Here is a 22016-nt window from a genome sequence, read left to right as displayed (position 1 = left end):
ATATTCATTCTGAGAATTTAAGTCCTAAGAAAAATATGTGTTAAGCATTACATTTTAAAGTGTAATTGCTTTAATTTAAATGTGTTTTATACTGATTTACATTTACATTTCAGGTTTTATATATGATTTTAAAGTAGTTGTAGATACTGAGTGACCTTATTGACTCTGGGACAGGAAAGGGAGGTAAAAGTAAAAGTGGGGTACAGTATGAAGCCAAGATAAAACTCTTTATAAACTTGACAACTTTGCAGATTTAGCTGTTTAGAAAAGCATCTAGCCTAGATTCTTCACCCTTTTAGGGTCAAGGACTCTTGGAGAATCTGATCCACTACCTGATAAAGTTGACATAGGCAAGCCCATGCAAAGCCTCTGATGACTTAGGATATTTTCTGGTGTTTCCTCATGTTGAATGCTGTTTATATGATCCTCTCATATAACAGTTTAGACAGGTAAATGTTTCCTAGAGAAATGAAGAAAACTATTTCTAGAAAGAGCAGAGTCCTTCTAGAGCTGATTATAATTTTGACTGGGGGGTATATGGGAGAGGCTTAGATGGAGTCTGAGATTTGGACCGGTGTTTACTCTGGTAACAATATTTTGAAGCAGCACAATGCAAGCCATTTAAAGTCAAGAGACCTGTGTTCAAGTTCCATTCAGTTCTATTGCCAGCTTTGTGACCTGGGGTAAGTCAGCCATTTAATGTCAGCTTTCTCATGTGTAAAAAATGAATCTAAGAATAGCACCTTCTTATTTAGAGAGTCTTGAATGAGATCATGTATGTCAAGGGCTTTGAAAATTATTAATTGCTGCATAAATATTATTTGTATTAATCTAAACTTATTGGAGAAAATTGTGGCATCAAAGGAAACAATTGTAATATTTTAATATGTTTACAAAGAGGTTTGATACATATGCCTTCACTGCATGTTCCTATTTATGCTAATAGGACCCCCTCTATTTAATGCATATATGGAGATCACCAAACCTTTATTAAGGGTTCTATGAAAGAATTTAAAACCCTTTGTCAAAAATTTAAGGGCCCCAGAATAAGATGAAGTGGGAGTACTTTTTTATAGCATTAGATTTAAGAACCTCTCAGAATAAAAACTGAATGTCTGTTCTGATTGGATACTGAGATTTGAATTATAATGCAGGTAAATTGTAATGGTTGCTTGGTATTTACCAAGCAGAGGTTACATTTTTAGTTTATGCACCAAATATTTATAAAGTAAACTGAAGCCATTTTTTTGTTTGCTTTGTAGTCATATGATCTTTATGTGTTCAGGTTTGGGAGGTAGTTATCGCTTGCAGGGTAGTAGCAAGCGAGTCAGTGTTGGGATGAAGACTTAAAAACATTGATCCCACTAAAATCTGAGTGTTACTGTGAATTTCACACTGTGATACTGTGAGATACCTCTCTAACAAATGGTAGAAACCCATGTCGGTTTCTTTCACATCCATTTTACATGCCTAGGGTTCTCTATTTTAGGACTTCCTCACTGCTTCTTTTCCCCTGCTGTGGGGTTGATATTTTGTGATCTACTTGATTTCTTATCCTATAAGTCACTTCCGTCAGTCATCATTAATGTCTTCCTCCTTTCCGAGTATTGAAAGAATCATACTTAGAATGAGATTTGGCAAAATGTGCATTGGCCTCTCCAAATTAAATTTCAGTTCCAGGGATGTGTGTGTCAATAATCATGATCACGGTGGGTTTTTTTCCCCTAAAACAAAATGAGGTCTCCATTTAAAGAAGCTGTATACTTTTGTTGGTGCTTCAGAAACATTCTTGAAGCTGATCATAGTCGCCTTCGTGAATCACATTATTTTTGCCCATTTCTATCCCTAATGATACAGAGTTTTGAATAGTCCTAAATTATGCTGATGGAAATAATTTAGGGACCTAGTCTATTTCCTTTCTTTTCCTCTTTTGGTACTGGGGATTGAACTCAGGTGTTCTTTGCCACTGAGCTACATCTCTACTCCTTTTTATTTTTTATTTTGAGACAGGATCTCACTAAATTTCTAAAGCTGATCTCCAATTTGCAGTCTTCTTGTCTCAGCCTCCCGAGTCACTGGGATTATAGTTGTGTAGCACTGAGCTCCACTTGGTTCTTTTCTTGTAAAAGGGAAATCGAGGCCCAAAGAGATTAGGTGCCCTTATTAAGTAGGGTCTTTCAGCTTTTATGTGGTGGTTGGACTGTGCAAGATCAGAGATTTCAACTCTCTCTCAATTCATTGCATGTTCATTTTATTCCTCTAGGTTTTTACTTTTTATCTTCTATGTTTTGTTTTCTTTTGGTATATCCATACAGGCTTACTATTTGGATATAGAAGGAACAGAGAGAAAAATAGGCCATGGAGGAGGTTCAGAGGTTTCCATATGGAATCTGTTAGTTAAGAAAGTCTGCTGTGGCAGCAGACTTAGCATCCCTTTTGGGATCTGAAGATCTCTTGCCTCAGCCAGTTCCTTATTCAAAAAAATGAAAATTAGCTAGGAGGCTAATGGTGCCCACCTGGCTGAGATATTCCAGAGAGTTAGGTTTCTTTTATGCTGTACAAGGAAGTGAACAAAGCTACAGACAACACCTGTATGCCAATTAGAGTTATTTAATTATTCTATTAATACACTTCAAGAACAAGTTTGTCCTAAAATAACTTTGGGTCTAGTTTTTCAAATAAGTCCTTAAGCTAATCTATATTTAATAAAACAAAGATCCCAAGGTCATGTGAAGTATTTGACAAGGCTAAAATAGAAGTCACTGTTTATGTATTCCCCAAGTTATATTTTAAATGATGCTAACTTTACTTCTTCCCACTAGCAAAGTGGTATTTAGTTTGTGTATGTGTTCATGTGTATTGGGGTAGTTGTGAATTTTGGGGTTTTTTTTTTGCAAATTTTGAAAGACTGTCTTGAAAATAATTTTAAATTTTCTTATCACCTTCATCATTTGAACAAAATAGTTTTTTTGAGAGAATGAGGAATCAAACAATGTAACTTATATATTTTAAGTCCTGAAGTGTACTGCCATTGAAAATTATGACACAGTTAGATGACATGTAACTCATGTCTGCATTACACAAAAGTTTCAGTTTTCTTTTCACTGCATCAGCATTGGGCCCAGCTCATGGGGACTTGGGTTCAGATTCTATCTGTGGAATAGAATCTTATCTCTCTATTTCTCCCCATGGCCTACTGTTCAATAGCTTTCCAAAAGCTTTTCTTAGAGTATTATAAAAGGGGCGACTGAAGGAAAAAAGTGAAGATACATTCCAATATAAAGAAAGAACCAAAGAGAAAAACACCTTGTAAATGTTTAACTTTAAAGTGCATAACATAGCTTGTGACCTTGTGTTACTTAGTTCAAAGGAAGAAAAAAGACTAAAATAAAATGACTGTAGCAAACTATAGTGCTGATTCACATAGTTATCCTTTATTCTTGGAAGTACTGTCATTTTGGTTCATCTCCATGGTTTCAATTACATAGAAAACTAAAGGAAAGATCTGCTTGACTGGAAATATCCAGATAAAATTAATTTTTTCTTTATGTACCTAAGCTATATAATTTCTACCTTGAGGAAAGTTGGATCCTTTATACTTTTTTTCATCAGTTTACTATACATGTGGTTTTTATGTGGAGACTTAAGAAATGTATACATGAGGCTGGGGATGTGGCTCAGTGGTAGAGTGTTTGCCTGGCATGCATGAAGGCCTGGGTCTGATCCTCAGCACACACCCCCCCAATATATGTGTGTGTGTGTGTGTGTGTGTGTATACACACATATATTATGTACAATATGTACATACATACACACGTTTACAAGTAAAATTTTACTCAGGATCTAACAATCGGTAGGGAATACTGATGTTGTATATCAAGTGTTAGAAACTGATCTGAAAGGTGCAGGTAAAGCACACACAATTCAGAAGAAGGAAGACCTTGCTTTAGAAATAAGGAGGGCAGTTTAACTGGGTGTTGGACTTACAGAGGTAAGAACTAGGACATTCTGGGCATGGGGAATAGCAGAAGCAAGGTCAAGATTCACAAAGTGTAGCTTGGGCTGAAGAGAGCAATAAATGAGCCACTCTGTTGAGAGCATAAGGAAATGAGTTAAGGACAGGAATGGGTAGAAAGAGAAAGAAGTCTGGAGAAGTTGGGAGGTCTTGACTGTTCACATATGAACAGTCTAACTTTGGTGACCATTGACTAAAGAGTAGTAGACTATCAGAGCTGTGCTGTTTTAAAATTTATTACATATCCTTATGTAAAATGAATTTGAATAGAAGATGCTAGAAACTTACATGGAGTTGACAAGGGCCTGAAGAGAGATAGTGGCAGTATGAGAAAAGGTCAGGAGATGGACACTGTTGCAACACTATTACTACAGAATTAGGCAGTTGACTAGAATTAAGAAACAGGAGAAAGGATTCCAGGAGATTTCAAGCCTGAGTGACTGACAGAAACAAAAAAGTTAGAAGGAGCAAGTTTGGGGAAGGAAGACAGATTTGAGTTTGGGCATGGGGCATTTCAGTTCTGGGTAGCTTTGTGGTTGGAAATGTCAGGCAGTTTATACATTCAGGATTGGACCTTTGGAGAGATATCAAAATTAGTAATGTATATTTGGAATTTAAACTCATAGAAGTTGTAGCTGAACCTGGAGGTTAGATGGGAAAGAATCAAGGGAGAGAATGGACCGAAGAAAAAAACTTCATGGCAAAGATGGAAACAAAATTGGTTAGACTCTAAAGTTAGAAATCCAGAAGCACACTCATTGGCATCTTCTAGGTCAGTGTTGTTAAGTTGTTTTGATTGTTTTCAGAGTGAGCAGCTCCCATGTGGAAGTTGTGTGTGTGTGTGTGTGTGTGTGTGTGTGTGTGTGTTTAATTTTAGTTGTTGATGGAACTTTATTGTATTTATTTATTTAGATGTGGTGCCAAGGATCAAACCCAGGACCTCATACGTGCTAGGCAAATGCTCTGCCACTGAGCTACAACCCTAGCCCATGGAAGTTGTGTTCTTATTCTCAAAAGTAACTTTTGTTCATTTTGTTCAAAACTAGAGAAGATAATTCTCCTTATTCAGTTAGGAAGGTAAAGGTGTTATTATTAGCCTACATCTTCCTTATAATAATTTGAGCACTGTGTGTACATGATTCATAATCTTAAATGAGTATAAGTTCAGGCTAAAATATGCCAGAAGCTAAAATTTTCTGTGTCTTGACATGTGAAAGATTAGAGAAATAACAGCCCCTAGAATCTCATGGCCTTCACTTGTTCTGAAGATGCACAGATATTTCCTTGAGATCTTATTCAGTAGTTCTTTGAGATTAGATTGTGTGTGTGCACATATCATCATCTAATGCAAGGATTAGATTTCTGAATTGCATTGCAACTTAGCAAGACCCTGTTCGAAAATAAAATATAAAAGAGGGCCTGGAGCTGTGGCTCAGTTGTTAAGCATCTTTTAACTACATTCAATCCCTAGTAATAAAAAATAAGAAAATAAGTATGTAGGAATTTGTCAGTCTTAGAAAATAACTTATAGCCACATGATCATGATAATACCAATGAGTAACACATACAGTTTATTACCGGGAATGGGACTAGCCTCATACAGCAGATTTACCAATATTTTTCAGTATAAGGAACCTATATTTGGTTTCTAGGCTAAGTATGTTGTAATTACCTTCAATCTAAAGTAAAGAATGAATGAATAAATAAATAAAGATAATAAGAAACTTTTTACTAGAGAAATAGTGATAAATTTCCAGCCATCTTGCTTGGTTATTTATATCTTCATCTCCATGATTATTTTCTTTGGTTAATTAACTGGCAATGCGGATGCAGTACTCCTGAAGGTAGTTAAGCTGTGTAATAGTATATACAATATTTATGTTAAGCATAGTACTGTGCAGTTAACAATGTAATTTAGTACTCATTCTCTTATATGGTATTTACCTAACGTATGTAATAAGGATTATCATCCTCATTTTGAGGGTAAGGAAACAGGAGGCAGAGTGGGATGACACTGCACTGCACCTTGTTCTGTATATTAATGAATAGTTTATAACTATCTGTTTAATGAGACTAATTCCTCCTCTCACCTTCCCTTTTCTCTGCATCTTTTTTCCCTAAGAGGCACACATTAAAAAAAAAAAAAAAGGTAATTCCTCTAGAGTTCTCAGTCTTACATTATATGTCTACTTATATATACTTATTATATATACTTATTATAACAGGAAAAAATACATTGTCAAATTGATTTACTTTTAAAGCTTTTGTCAAAAAAGGTGATCAGAGCCACTTTTCAGAACAAATCATTGTACAAATAGAGTTTTGCACAATGAGTATTACCAATGTTTTTGAAATTGCCTTTCATATTCCTAAATTCACTCAAGTTGAATAAATAGTTAGATTATTTTTTTCAAAATAGATACATGGCTAGAGTTAGGAGTTCTGTGGTGTCCCTTAGCTATGCATATGCACATTTTGTGGTATGTATTAGACAGCTCCTAAATTTGTATTCTTGACTTGAAACACAGATTGATATTTTTAGGTGAGTCATATTGTTTTTAAATAATCAGTTGTTTCAGGTTTTCTAGTTGTGATTTATAATACAAACTTTGCTTTACCGTCTAGTAAGGTAGTTAGAACAAAGGAATTCTGATTTCTTGGAGTGAACATTGTCAGCTCTATTCACAATGTATCAGTAATTATAACTTTGAAAACTAAATAGAGTTTAACTGGGTGATTCCTATTCTAAGTGTGCAACTTTAGAAGTACCTCCAATAAGATTATTGGGCTAAGGATGTTCTGAACTATAGTGAAAGTTTACCAGGTCCCCCAAAGTGAACTGAGTTTAGGTGGTCTAGTTCCACTCCTTGAAGAAAACTACAGTTTAACAACCTTAAGTTTTCCAGTTTTAATTTTTCTGCCTTGAAACATGTAGGAATCTTGCATTTTGGCATTTTAGAGTCCTTTTTTCAGCACCGCCCCCCTTCTCTTTCATCTCCCCCTAACCCCAAGCAGAGGGCAGAATTCACTGTGTGTGAGTCAGCAGAATCTATACAGCTGAATCAATACAACTAGGCTCATATTGACATTCTTCTAACACCCTCCAGGTTTTTAATTGAGAATTCTCTACCTCCCCACAGATTTTAGAATGATTAACTCACTGATATAATTCTCTATTTTCCAGTGCAGCCTCATATTAGATAATGATCTATATTTGTGCTACATTTTCTAAAGTAGAGCATGTTTTCTATCCATCCCCACTTATTTAGTCTTCCATTGGATTTCTGTACAAAGATTGCTGTACAACTGAACACAGGTACTTAAGAATGTCCCTGTTTGCAAATTTCAAAGAAAAGAACACAGAATGAGGCTAAGAATTTGTGAGATCTTAAAATAGTTCTTGAGGAGCTTGTGTTTGGTCATTTAGTAGATGTGCATTAAATCCCCACTATGTGTAAGTCATGTTTGCCTTGAGGATGTGCCAGAAACAGTTATGTAAGAACTGGGGAGAAGATATGAGTTGGAAATTTTAGGCTTAAAATACATGTCAAAATCATAATATGATACAAGTCTGAAAATGCTACTTACAGAAAGAAACAAAATTTATTTATTTATTTATTTTGTGAAATAGATTAGATTAGATTCCAGGAACGGTTTCTTGGGGAGGAAAAAAAAATGAGCTTTCACTACTAAATGTTTAATTTTCTTACGATTGTACTTAAAGGCAAGCTTCTTACCAATGCAATTCCCCCCAACACCTTAAACATTGGTTATTATTCATGAAATGGTCTCAAAAATTGCTGTTTTTCAGGATATGTTTTCCCTACTCCAGAATCTTGGAGAAATGGAATCAACAGAGCTCTAGTCAAAGCTCAAAGCAGAATCTTTTGTTTGGATGGTAGGACCAGGTAGGAGGGTGGGGAGCTGCCCTGAACTCCANGAGACAGCCCCAAAGTGGAGTATTCAGAAGTACTGCTGATCCAGCTAAAATCATGCAAATGGAAAGGATAAAAGAGTGGCAGTGTGTGGAAAGAAAGACAAAGGAGAAATAGGGGAAGGATGCTTATATGATAGGGCATAGTGTCATTAGCACTTTTCTTCTGTGATTGCCATAGGGATGTTGGGAACAAGTGGATAAAAATGATCTTTTGGGCTAAGGACTTTCAAGTCAGTGATTTCAGCTAAGATCACTCTACTCTCTGAACAGTTTGAATATACATCACCTTAAAACTGCAAAAAGTAAGAACGAACTAACTAAATAAAGAACAGAATTTTAGAGGCTTTATAGTGCTGTCTTCACTACTTACTATATTGTGGCCTTAAGCAAGTAGTAACTTAAGGCACCCATTTCTCAGCCTTATGTATAAAAATTAGAATGATCTTGATAAATTTATGACCGAATTAAGTAAAGACCAATTGAGGGTAATTTATGTGGCAAGTAGTTTGTAAAATCTGAACCTCTTTAGTTGGCATTTTCAAAACATTCTTCAGAATTACACTTCTCACTTTTCCTGGTCACCCAAACACAGCATACTGCCAGAAACCAAGCAAGAGGTTATTTGTAAACCTCAGAAGGAACCAAGGAAGCAAAATGGCTCTTTGTTCTAGGATACAAGTTAACTTAGGCTACAGGCTGTTTCTATCTCTAGCTCATGTTAGAGTTCCCTTTCAGTCTTGGGGCCTGAAAAACCAGTTATTCTCCATTCTTCCTGCAAGAATGTATTTACTCTCATTAGACTGGAGGGGCAAAGAGATTCAGATTTATTTCTGTGGGGCAAAGGATGTTGGCTGAGCTCATTGTTAATGGGGGGAGATAGGGGAGCCATATAACAGTTGTGTGATCAAGGCACACTTTTCAACTTCCGGTGCTCAGTTTCCCCATTAGTAAATATGAGATAAAACACTTAACAGGGTTCTAAATATTATATGATCCCTTTTCTTTAAGGGGCCAGATGATATTTTAGATTTTGCAGGTTGTATGGTTTCTGTTGTAACTCATAGCTAATGAGGATTGCTGTATTCCAGGGAAATGTCATGTACTATGGGCCACATATGTCTTGTGGGCTGTAGTTTTTTGAATCTTGCTTTAGAATGCTTCACTAAATATTTGGTCCTTGTATACCACCCTGCATAATACTAATAAACACGTTTTATTGCTGACATATGTGCAAGAATGATTTGAATTTGAGTATTCACGAAATCATGAAGAATAAAGTGTGAAGTAAGATGCATGCATACTATTTTCTGTTCCATAAAAACAAATTTTAAATGTTCTGTTCATGCCTTTCTATCACTTAGTGTTGCATATACCAGTTACTGTGCCTTTATTTCCTCCTTATTATATCACACCTGTGCTATTTGGCCCCTGTTGCAGTAGATAGTGAACAGAAACACGTTTTTGAAGGAAAAGAGGCTCTGTTTCTAGTTTGAAAATGTCCTTGTGAACACATCTTGAAGAACAGTGTCAGCCAGTTCCAATCCTTAGTCTTTGAGGAAGCAGGGGTATCCAGTAGGTACAGTGAAAAGCAGCTTCATTCTTGGCCTCATGGAATTGGAGACTCTTAAACATTGAACTGGGCATTAATCAGAGCTGGGGAAAGTAAGACTACATTATTCATTTTTGGGATGAGAACTATATAATAGCCTGCCAGTATGACCAGCTGGTGCCCAGCTATGTAAGGGTTTAGAATGTAAGCAATAAGGTTTCTGGCACTAGGCTTAGAGCTTTCTTGTTTAAATAGAAACCTTATATGAACTTAAATAAAAAGAGTATTGCATCCTCTTTTCTTTCTAGTCACACTGCTTTCCCTTGTATCCATTCATGTGTTGCATATTCAAGTAGTAAGTGAGTAAAACTTTCTTACTAGGCCATTAGAGACCCTTAAAATATATGTGTTCAGTTTACACAGTTTTGGAAGTAGCAGCTTAGAAGAGTGACTGGCCCAAGACCACTGACTTGGCAGGAGGCCAGTGCACAAACAGGTCTTAATTTCCAGAGCAGTGTTTTTTTTTTCTTCTGAAATTGTCATCTTGAGGTTGATTTTGTTAAGGTTTGAAATGCTATCTAGCCATTGTGATTGCTAATGGCATATGTCCTAAGTTCTATCTATATAAACATCAAATTGTTGGTGGAATTGTTTGTTTTGAGTGTCTCAGTCCTCAATTTTATTTTTCACGTTTTTTGGTAGTTTGGAAGAATGTCTAAAGTCACAAGCCCAAATTAGCTTAAATCCTGTCCCCCTTTCTTCCTTATCCACCTGTTTATTCATATTAATATTCTTTTCTCTTTATCTCTCATTCACTTTTTTAAAGATAACATCTCAGTAGTTTTATCTGATTCAAATGAAGAGAACTAGAGCTAATAATATCAATGGATACCTGAATAGTATTGAAACATAAAATGCTTTTGACAGTTACAGAGGAAGACTATTCAAAATTCAGCTCAGAAAAAGAGAATTAAGAAGATAAGTACTTTGAACATAAGGAAATACTTGTTGACATACAGGAATGGTAATACTTCATAGCCTAAAGGCTTATTATAGCCTTGCAAGTTGGATAGGCAAATATTAAGGGGAAAGGATGGTACTAGCACTTAGGATTGATTCCCAGTCAGTCCTGGGCTAAGATTTGTTTGCATTTAACAGTGAGAATATTATTTTTACATAAAACTTGTTGCCCAGGATGGGTACTTTAATATAGGGAGCAGCATTAGTCAAGAATTGGACTTTATTTTATAGGAGCTTCCTTTGGTCTTCTTTCCTTGAACAGTTATTGTGATGCAAACAATATCTATTTGGTTTTAATTACTTTAGAGAGCTGTTTTGTAGATTTAGGCATATTATAAAGGACTTTGCTATAGAGAATGAAGTACATGCCAAGGAATAGAGAGATAAAGCCTGAAGGTACAGAGTTTTTAGAAACCAGGTTTATTTTTTGCAGTAAAGCCTAATTTCTTTGTATGTTATAAGGTTGGTAATTTTGGTACATCCTATTCTGTACCCAGACATATCACTAAGGGAAGATTTGATGAGCATGGTACCTTTAAGAACAAAAACCTACTTTGGGGATATTATAAAAACTGTTATATCTCTTTTTCTTTCTTGAAAAATGATGAAGAGCAACTGATATTAGAGTGATAACTAGATTGTCCACTCTTTTTTTTTTTTTAAGAGAGAGAGAGAGAGAATTTTAATATTTATTTTTTAGTTTTCGGTGGACACAACATCTTTGTTTGTATGTGGTGCTGAGGATTGAACCCGGGCCGCACACATGCCAGGCGAGCGCGCTACCACTTGAGCCACATCCCCAGTCCTGTCCACTCTTTTTTTATATTTATTTTTTAGTTGTAGTTGGACACAATACGTTTATTTTATTTATTTTTATGTGGTGCTGAGGATCGAACCAAAGGGCCTCACACGTGCTAGATGAACGCTCTACCGCTGAGCTACAACCCCAGCTAGATTACCCACTCTTAAGTGGTCTGTTTGAATCATCTTACTCCATTATTTTCTTCATTTTCCTAATCAATAGCCAGACAGAGGTAGTTAGTATTTAATCTCTTCCTCCTACTTAACCCATTGTCATTAATTTTTCTAACTTTGCCCATCTATCCTGGGTAGAACTGAAGAACTTCTGGCTTTCAGAAGACTTACACTTGGGCATGGCACATACCCCATTTCCAGCCTCTCTTTTTTTTCTTTTTGGTATTGGGGATTGAACTCAGGGGCACTCAATCACTGAGCCATATCCCTAACTCTATTTTGTATTTTATTTAGAGACAGGGTCTCACTGAGTTGCTCAGCACCATACTGTTGCTGAGGCTGGCTTTGAACTCCTGCTCCTCCTGCCTCTGCGTCCCAAGTTCCTGGGATTACACGCGTGTACCTCTGTGCCCAGCCATTTCCAGCCTTTGAAGCTGCCTTGCAAATTCTAGGACCTTCTTGCACATGTGTATATGTATGTGTATGGTTCTTTCTGTCATCCCTTTTATCTTAAATCCACTTTAGTAAGTCAGCTTCAGGCGGCTTTCTGATTATAGTCCTTCTTGATTGAAAGATTCAGAGAGACGCTCATTTATTCTGAGCTTCCTATAACAGTTTCTGTGACCACTTCCTTTGGTTGTTCAGGCAATCCCAGTAAGTCTCTCTTGGGGTCAAACTTTCTAAGCTGCCCTTTTTCTCAGAGTGGCTGTACCTAATGACTCCCTTGCCCTTCACTCGGTAGTTATCAGACTGTGCTAGGTGATGTAGAGATGAATCATACTCAGATCCTATCCTCTGGTTTGTTCACCAGAGCCAGGCATTGTGTTACACACCTGTAATCCCAGTGACTCAGGAGGCTGAGGCAGGAAGATTGCAAGTGGAGGCCAGCCTCAACAACTTAGACCCTATCTCAAAATTTAAAAATGAAAAGGTCTGAGGATATAGCTCAGTGGTGGAGTACCCCTAGGTTAAATCCTTAGTGCAAAAAGAGAAAAAAAGGAACTTGTATACCAGGAGGGGACATAGACATAAACATAATGATCATACAAGGTTATGCATGAGGGCAGAAAGAGAGCAGCGGATCAAGGGCTTTGAAGGTTCACAAGAAGGAGGGGCCACTTGCAGATGGGGATATTTAAAGAAGACTGTGTAGAGAAATGGTAGTTGAGCTGAGCATTGAAGAAACTACCTTTTCATTATGGACTTTGATTCTTCCCTGTCTAGTTGTGGAAAGCAAACTTTTAAAAAACAGATAAATTAATATGTACTGGGAGCTGAGATTACTTTCAATTCAATTCTTACCTCATGATTAAACAGTTAAACAGTCTTATTCAAGGAGTTATAAAGTAATTAGTGAACATGAATAATAAATTGAACATTAAAAATGAACTAAAGTTGGGAAATTCTATATTGCATTTTTCATAAGAGTGATCTAAGCTAATGTGGCATGGTCTTAAGACTGTTTTGTCTACTGTCAGCTTTATATATAAATAGCTTTCCCCAGTGGTAGAGATAGTGACTTAACATGGAATGAAAATAATCCTTAAATAAATCTCTTGTAACTTTTAAATGCATGCCTTCTTTCATCACCCAGATGAACCCAACACATTTTCTATGGGCCACTGATGTTATAAATTGGCTACTTCTGTAGTAAAATCGGTTCAGTTACAATTAATGTGTTAATGGCATTTAAAATTGCTTCATATTTTTTAACTTGTTGGTGTCTCTGGCCAGCAAAATTATTTTGTTTTCAATTAGACATTATTACTTGAATGTTAAATCATACCTCAATGAGAGAATATTGAGAACACTAATTAGTTTTCATAAAATACATTGCTTGGCTTATTTATTTATTTTTTATTGACATGAGGTCTCGCTATGTTGCTCAGGCTGGTCTTAAACTCCTGGGCTCAGGGAATCCTCCATCTTCAGCCTTCCTAGTAGCTGGGTCTATAGGCACATGCCATTGCACCTGGCTTCGTCTAATGTTTTAAAGCTCAATGCACTGAATGGATCTGCTTTAGGAAAAGCCTTTTGATAAAAGGACTCACCTTTTCCAGGAATTTACAATTAACTTATGTTCTTCCAAGAGATATTACTAATCATCTCTGCAAAGATGCTAGAAAACATGCTTCAGATCTTTTATCTTTCTTTTTTTCCCCCATGGGAGGATCTGTGTCCTAAATAGAGAGTACTTTTGTCTTTTGAGATCAGGAATTTATTTAAAAAAAAAAAAAAAAGGAGAAGGAATAAAGAAAGTGTGGCTGGATGGAAAAAAATATAAAGACTGTAATTAAATGCAAAGCTCAGATGTAACTTACCTTGTAAATTAAACTTAACGTAAAGAAGAACATTCAGATCTGTCCAATGATGGAAAAGAATGCCTTACCAGTAAGCCAGTTTTCTAAACTAGAGAGAGAGAGAGACAGGCACTCAAATTTAAGCTGAATGACTACTTAAGGGAGAGTCCTGGGGTTGAAACAGAGATTAAAGAGGAGTTGGACCCCATGCAGAGTGGTGGGCCTGGTTGTCTCTTGGTGTCTTTTCAGTGCTCAACTCCTCTGATGGAATAAAATATAAGAGGCATTATTATTGACTTGTATTTTTTGCTGCTATCTTCTCAAGTTAAAACTTAACATTTAATACATTTCTAGTTAAGAAATATTTGATAACTTCTGTTTGGCCACAACTCCACTACAACAATGTGTGGCTCTGAGCCAGCTAAAGATTCATTCGTGATCTATTGACTACACGGACTGACCTTGCCGCATATGCAGAGTTGGAGCATATGTAAAATGTAATATGTAAAAGCAAACCAAACAGTGATTGTATAAAAATGCTTCTTGAATTGTGTACTTTTGTGATGTATTTGGGAAGAGATCAGAGGACAGCTGAAACTTGTTACTACGGCTGGGTGCAGTGGCGCATGCCTGTAATCCCAGTGGTTGAGGATTGCGAGTTCAAAGCCAGCCTTAGCAAAAAGCAAGGTGCTGAGCAACTCCTGAGACCCTGTCACTAAATAAAATACAAAATAGGACTGGGGATGTAGCTCAGTGGTTGAGTACCCCTGAGTTCAATCCCCAGTACCACACACATACAAACACACCAAAAAAACAAACAAAAAAACCTTGTTACCAAACTTCTAAATCTTACAGACCTTTGCACTCCATTTAAACCTACCCATCATTAGTGAATGTACGAAGATGTCACATTGGTAACAGTGCATCTTCCTCCTTTAACTGTATAGCAGTTTGTGTGGAAGATTGTGCTAAGATCATACCTGTCCATGGACCCATGCTGTGAAAGGTTAGATTCTTTTTTGAGCTTTTTTTCATAATTTTCATTTCCAGAAAGATTTTTTATTTGCCCATTTAAAAAGTTTAGATTTTATCACTCTCTTAATTGTCATGAATACCTTATAGAAAACTATTAATAAAAATAAATTAATATTCTCTAGATTACCTTGAATTTTTTCTTATAAATGCATCTTAAGTTGTATATAGATCATGTGTATGTGCTAATAAGTGGAAATGTCATGAGAGCTGAATTGAGGGGAATCTCACTGGATTATTTAATACTACTCACTGAGTATTAAATAATACCCAGCCGTGGTAACAAGTTTCAGCTGTCCTCTGATCTCTTCCCAAATACATCACAAAGGTACACAATTCAAGAAGCACTTTTATAAAATCACTGATTTTATCTAGTCATTTCCAACTGTGATTCAACACTTCCCTTTAACTCCTTCCAGAAACTCCAAGAACATACTGCTTCCCAGATACTTTAGAGTTCTTGTTGATGTATAGAGCTGTTTATAGGCCTCCAGCACCAAAAATTGGCTCCAAACCTTTTCCCATTACATCATCACCCACTAATGTCATTATACCAGAGTGAAGTCTGCTTTGAAGATTAAACTTCTGTTTTCCTTCCATTTTTTCCTCTCTCATTTTCTTTGGAAGGAAAAGGGGAGGGAGGTCAGAGACCTGAGACAAACATTTTTGTGAACTGAACATCCTTTTAGGCTAAACCTAGATTTGTCAGTCTTCAGTTTCATTCTGCTGATGGAAACTGATCTGCCAGCATGCATCCACATGGAGTCTGGAAAGTGACACGTTTGATCATGTGATACCTAGCTTTGGTGCCTTTTCTTTCAGTCACTCAGAATTAGTTCTAAACAACTTACATAGCTCTCTGCCAGCATCCTGTCACTGGCATGTTAAGCCTTTTCAAATAATTCTCTGGAATAGAAATTCTTAGGAGATCACCAAGTTTCTCGTTCTTTGTGCCTAATTACACTGTTGCTTGCATTTAACTGTTTGTCAGATAAGCATTTAAGCAATCTGGAAGATTTTTTTTTTCTTGTTTCCCTCCATAATTTTTTAAAGACATTACAGTATTATCTACAGTTAGAACTAATGTGGGGATTCATATTTATCACAAAACACTTGACCAAATGTAGGTTCTGTCTCTCTTTATGCTAATTTTAATTCACCATTATTTCTACTGTCTTTAAAGCTTCTGTTTGCCAGTGTGTTATGTTTGGCTTTGTGCCTAAAAGCAAGGTTCTCGTCAGGAAAGATTTAGGAAGTAGGTAGTTTCAGTTCAGACTTCATGTCACCCACTTAGTTATTGACGTGGTCTTTTGCACTTTTATATCTTTGAGACAGATTTGCCTTAGATTAGAAGTAATAATAATTACCAGTAACTTCAGAGAAATGGACTCCAGTATCTGAAACAAAAGAATAAATTTGGTTCTTATTTTAAAAGATTTGGGGGCTAACATTTTGTTCCATATTAATCTCTGGGGACCCTTAATATATCTGCTGCAAGCCATGACTTGAAGTTTGGGAAACCATGGAGAACCTGAAAAAGCTTTGAAAGTATAGTAGACTAGGGCAACAAAGTCCTTTCCCCACTCCCACAAGAAGTTAAAGGTCTTGATGTATATTTTGATTTTCTAATTAGAGCTCCTTTGATTTTCTCTTGTGGTGGTGTAATCTAAACTGAAGGGAAAACTTTCCTCCTAATTTTTTCTGCTAAGATTTGAATCTGTGCCAGAAATCTCTAGTAGAGACAAAGTATATACCTTATCAGACTGAAAAATTAGTGAAAACATCTGTAAAAAGAGAGAAATTACTAACATGGACAAAAAGTCTGACTTTATTAATTTCTAATGTGTCTCATGTCTGTGTGTTTTCAGTTATCGAAATGTCCACAGAAGGAGGGTTTGGTGGTACTAGTAGCAGTGATGCTCAGCAAAGCCTCCAGTCCTTCTGGCCTCGTGTTATGGAAGAAATCCGGAATTTAACAGTGGTAAGGAAAATTGAGAAACTTCTAAAGATGATTTAAAATACTTGAGACTAAAACATTTTCATTTCAAGCATATTTACAAAGGCATCCTACATTCCTGACATAGTATATTCCTGTATGCGAAAATGAAAATATCACTTACCTTAGGTAAGGTAGCTGTAAGTGTATCCTATATCATCTTAGCGGTGTTTTTTTTGTTTTGTTTTGTTTTTTTAAATTTTTTTTAAAGAGAGAGAGGAGAGGGAGGGGGAGAGAGAGAGAGAGAATTTTTTAATGTTTATTGTTTAGTTTTCGGCAGACACAACATCTTTGTTTGTATGTGGTGCTGAGGATCGAACCCGGGCCGCACGCATGCCAGGCGAGCGCGCTACCGCTCGAGCCACATCCCCAGCCCCCTTAGTGGTGTTTTTTAGGTGTGTGGGTGTGTAATGGATACTTTGATTTGGATGTTGTTGTCTGACGTGAGATATATCTTTTACTAGAAAAGCAGGGATCCTACCTTCGTGAAGTTGATATAATTCATTGCTTTCTTCTTCTTTTTTTTTAAATAGTTCATTTCTTATTGCCTAATTTAGTGGCCCTGTAAATTTCTAGAACTTGAGGGAAATAATTGACAATTTATTTAAGAAATTGGTTGTGAGGCAGACACTCTTTTGAGGTATTAGGGGCTAGGGCTGTGGCTTAGTGGTAGCGCCCTTGCCTGGCATGTGTGAGGCACTGGGTTTGATTCTCAGCACCACATATAAATAGATAAATAAAGATGTATCAACAACTAAAAAAATATACATATTTTAAAAATTTTGAAAAAAAATGCATTTAGATCAGGGTTTCTTAATAGCAGCATTATTGACATTTTTAGCCAGATAATTCTTGTTGTGAGGGGCTGTCTTGTGTACTATAGGATATTTAGCAGCATCTCTGGCCTCTATTCACTAGATGCTAATAGTATCTTCTCCAAGCTGTGACCACCAAAAATGTACCAAATATTGGCACATGTCCCTTTGGGCTAATATCATCCATTATTGAGAACCACTGACTTAGAAGAATCCAACCTTGTAATTACAGCCAGACTAATTTACTCAATAAGTATTTATTAAATACTCACTGACTTGGGCATAGTGATGACTCCTGAATCAGTAAAAGGCAATGTGCTGAGGGAGTGCAGAAGTCATAGTGCTTGCTTCTTGCTGGTTGAGTTAGGGAAGGCATCAAGTAAAGCCAACATGTTTGTTGCATCTTGAAATATGAATAAGCATTCATCAGATTAAAAGGATGAGACAATAGATCTTAGGCAGTGAGAAGGGGTCTGTAAAAGAATGGAGGCTTAGAGCAGAAAGCTTTTTGTTTAGAGGAGTAGCAAGAAGATTAGAATGCTGAAGGTTCCTACATGAGTAGTGGAGGTTGGGGTAGGAGGACAGTCGGGGTGTGAGAGTGGTAGTAGAAGGTGAAACAGGTTAGAATTAGAGTATTTTCAGAGTACAGGATCATGTCCTTAATGAAGACTGTTCCATTTGGTATTATTTTAGCAAATACTGAAGGAGTTCCCTCCGTTGAATATGTCATTCCTGCCCTAGAGGTATTAGCATAAGGGCAGAGACAGTACTGAATTCCTTACTGATGTGGAGCTAATATTGCAATTCCTTAGATTTAATGGTTTTTCGTCTCTGCTAAAACAAGATCCCCTTATTTATTTACTCAACAAATATTTTGTATTTATTGTAGCTATGCTGAATTTTGTGGGTCCAGTAGTACGCCAGTAGTACTCAGGGAACATGAGTTCTGTTGACAGACTGAAAACAGGTAACAAAAGAAATAAACCAGGGGCTGGGGTTGTGGCTCAGTGATAAGTAGAAAGAACAAACTAGTTTCCCACTGTGATAAATACCCACTAACTTCAAGGGTAAAAAACTTATTTCAGGGCTAGGGATGTAGCTCAGTGGTAGAATGCTTGCCTAGCATGTGTGAGGCACTGGGTTCTATCCTTAGCACCACATAAAAATAAATAAAGGTTCATCAACTAAAAATATATTTAAAAAAAACTTATTTCATATTCTGAATATACCTGTGGGTGGTGTTTATTTACATAAGGGGTTTTCAGCAGTGGAATTTGGCTTGGTTTTTTCACAGTGGCTTGTGTTCAGAGTAGATTTCCAGTGAAGAACCATTGTTTCTCTTCAGCAGTCTCAAGGTGGTAGTTATTTGTACTGTCTCAGAAAAGAGAGTGGAGGGAATAATGGCATTATAAAGTCAAAAGTGGGATTTTTTCTCAAAAATTGGGAAGATAATCTAATGGTTAAGCTTACTGGGTTTTGGTGTGAGGGTCAGTCTGATAGAAAACTGGCAGTATGGCAGGATTGGCCCATTTTGAAGTCTGCACTAGCTTGGGTTCAGAGACATAAATTCAGGATCAGGCAGGTGGCCAGAGAGGTTTAAGCTCAACACTTCAACTTTTCTGTATCCCGTTGAGCTTTGATTGATTGGTTAGTTGATAGTTGCAATAAAAAAAAAATAACAGGGCTGGAGTTGTGGCTCAATGGTAGAGAGCATGCATGAAGCACTGGGTTCGATCCTCAGCACCACATAAATGTAAAATAAAGATATTGTGTCCACCTAAAACTTAAGAATAAATATTTAAAAAATATAATGATAATAAAATTTACTATCTTATCCATTTTTAAATGTTTGGTTTAGTAGCATTAAGTATATTCACATTTTTGGGAAACACATCTCCAGAACTTTTTCATTTTGCAAAACTGAAACTCTCCCAATTAAAACAACTCCCCGTTCCTCAGACCCTGCTAACCACCATTCTCCTTTCTTTTCTATGAATTTGATTACTTTAGATACTTAATGTAAGTAGAGTCAAATAGTATTTGTCCTTTTGTGACTGACTTATTTCACTTAGTATAATGTTCTCAAGGTTCATCTATGTGTAACAAGATTTCCTTCCTTTTAAGACTTGATAATATCCTGTTATATGTATATACCACATTTGTTTATCCATTCATCTGTTAATAGACACTTGAGTCATTGCCACCTCTTGGCTATTGTGAGTAGTGCTACTATTACCCTGGGCTTTTATTTTTAACCTACTGGTTTACTTTTCAAGTTTGTCAAAAATGCAGATTGTGGTATTGACCAAGTTTTAGCACCTAGACATCTAGTCTATCAGAGGTTTAAAGAGGATTGATTACTTTGAGGCATTCAGTTTGGTTTGGGGTATGAGGCAAAGAATAAAAAGAGTGTTTTTTTTAATCTTTCTTCCATTGATTACTAGACTTCTACTATGTTATGACATCATCTGCTTAAAACAATGTACGGCATATTGTACCTGCACAATAATATTTGAGTGAACCAGACTCTTCCACTTCAGATTTAATGTAAAGCAACATCAGTTACAAGTTTCAGTGAAATGTGATTTAATAAAGTCAGGGTGGTTTTTCCCTTTGTAAGACTCTCTTTTTACTCTATGCTCAGGACTCTAATTTCAGCACATGGAGGCATTTGTTTCTCTGAGTGTACCTCATGTTGCCTGTGCTACTTGACCAAACATTTTGGCATTTCATCTGGGCCTTTCCAGAATTCAGCAGTACTAAAAATCAGACTTCTTCAAATATGCCATAACCTCTTAGGTTGACACCTCAAAATGTTTAACAGATTAAAAAAAAAAATCCATTATGCTTAAACCATCCAAACATAGTATAATTTAAAAGAATATGCATGAAGTGTTGTTGTCTCTCTAAGACTGGGAAACATACCTTTCCAAAACCAAGAAATTATAATTTGCTAGATGATGTGTTTCAAAAGCAACAAGAAAGGGTCATAGCTAAAGAGATCATATTATTTCCGCCTAGTAGAAAAGTGAAATGAGGCAGAAATTTACAAAATGCTCCGTTCCTTCACCTTACTGATACCACTCTGGCCCTCAGTCCTGCAAAAGCAATTTATCTTTTATCTCTGCCTGACCATTGTGTTCCCTCATTCTTAAAAGCTCTCTAATTGTCCATAAATTCAGGTGTTATCTGGGATTGAAGTTGGCTAAAAGCCATCCCAAAATGATAGTGTACCAGAGTGAATGTATAAAATACTGTGTATTCCTGCTCAGGCAGAGCTCTAGGAACAAAAAGTAATAGACTTCGTGACATTAAGTTTTACCCCTCTGGACTTCTTTGACAGTTGAGAAGGCAAAGCCAACTTTGGTCTTTGGATGGGGGTGGTGATGATGCTGAATCTTGATAAATCTAATCCTCCCCCAACTTATTCCCAGTCAGCTGTCAGTTAGCTGTAAATTAATGCCTAAGTTACTTTCCTTTAATTGACAGTGGCATCTTTTTATTTTTTGGTAGCAGGGATTGAACCCAGGGGTGCTTAACCACTGAGTCACATCCCCAGCCCTTTTTTATATTTTATTTAGAGATGGGGTCTCGCTGAGTTGCTAAGTACCTCACTAATCAATCTGCTGAGGCTGGCTTTGAACTCTGGATCCTCCTGCCTCAGGCTCCCGAGTTGCTGGGATTATAGGCATGCGCCACAGTGCCCAGCAACAGTGGCATCTTTTCATTACTCAGTGCCTTCAGATTGGACAGTTACATTTCTAACACTATAATCAAACCTGATAATATGGTTTAAATGGTTATTTAAACAGGAACTAGGTGGGGACCTCTGGTGGACTATTATAAAATGAACCCTGTGTTGTGGGCCCTTCCTGTAGAGTGGTGCTTCTCAGACTGTATTGTCTCGTTATAGAACCTTGTTAAAATTGTTTTTGATTTAGTAGTCTTTAAGTAGAGCCCAAGATGCCACCTTTATTTTGTGTTCTCAAGTGATGTCATTGTTGGCTTAAGGATGTCACACTGAGTAGCAAGACTCTAAAATAAAAGTTCTTAAATTTCACTGACTCTTAGTCAAAAAACTTGATGCCAGGACTCTACTCCCCAGAGTTCCTTATTCATTTGTCTCAGGGAGAACCCAGGCATCTTTCAAAAGATTCCCAGGTGATTACAATGTTTAGTCAAAGTTAAGAATCACTGCTATCAAGAGGATTAGAATATTGACTCTCTGAAGTGCCTGACTGCATAGACCTAGATAGAAGAAATTTGAAACTCTGGAGTTTTAAGTACAGCCCAAGAACCATTGACTTTTCTTGGCTCCTACCTCTGATTGAGTGAATTCAAGCATCTTGAAACTTGTCAATTTCAAATTCTTTGTTG

General features: G+C 36.6%; 1 protein-coding gene across 8 annotated transcripts in view; it reads left to right on the top strand.

Annotated features, from left to right (window-relative positions):
* Positions 1–22016, top strand: part of Nfyc (nuclear transcription factor Y subunit gamma) — a 62603-nt gene that overhangs the window by 15484 nt on the left and 25103 nt on the right. For 6 of the 8 annotated variants that reach the window (XM_015485193.2, XM_048815660.1, XM_015485196.2 and 3 more), the window contains exon 2: positions 16697–16809. In XM_015485193.2, the coding sequence (XP_015340679.2) occupies positions 16705–16809 (105 nt within the window). In that variant the 5' untranslated portion in view covers positions 16697–16704. Of the gene's footprint in view, positions 1–17; positions 684–7971; positions 11292–16696; positions 16810–22016 lie in introns of those variants that run through there. The other 2 variants (XM_015485197.2, XM_048815658.1) reach the window with 2 other exon arrangements.

The sequence above is a fragment of the Marmota marmota genome, unplaced genomic scaffold (genome assembly GCF_001458135.2).
Source record: "Marmota marmota marmota unplaced genomic scaffold, marMar, whole genome shotgun sequence".
Taxonomy (NCBI): domain Eukaryota; kingdom Metazoa; phylum Chordata; class Mammalia; order Rodentia; family Sciuridae; genus Marmota; species Marmota marmota.
Note: the sequence above shows the minus strand (reverse complement) of the source record. Positions and strands in the feature narration are given on the sequence as shown.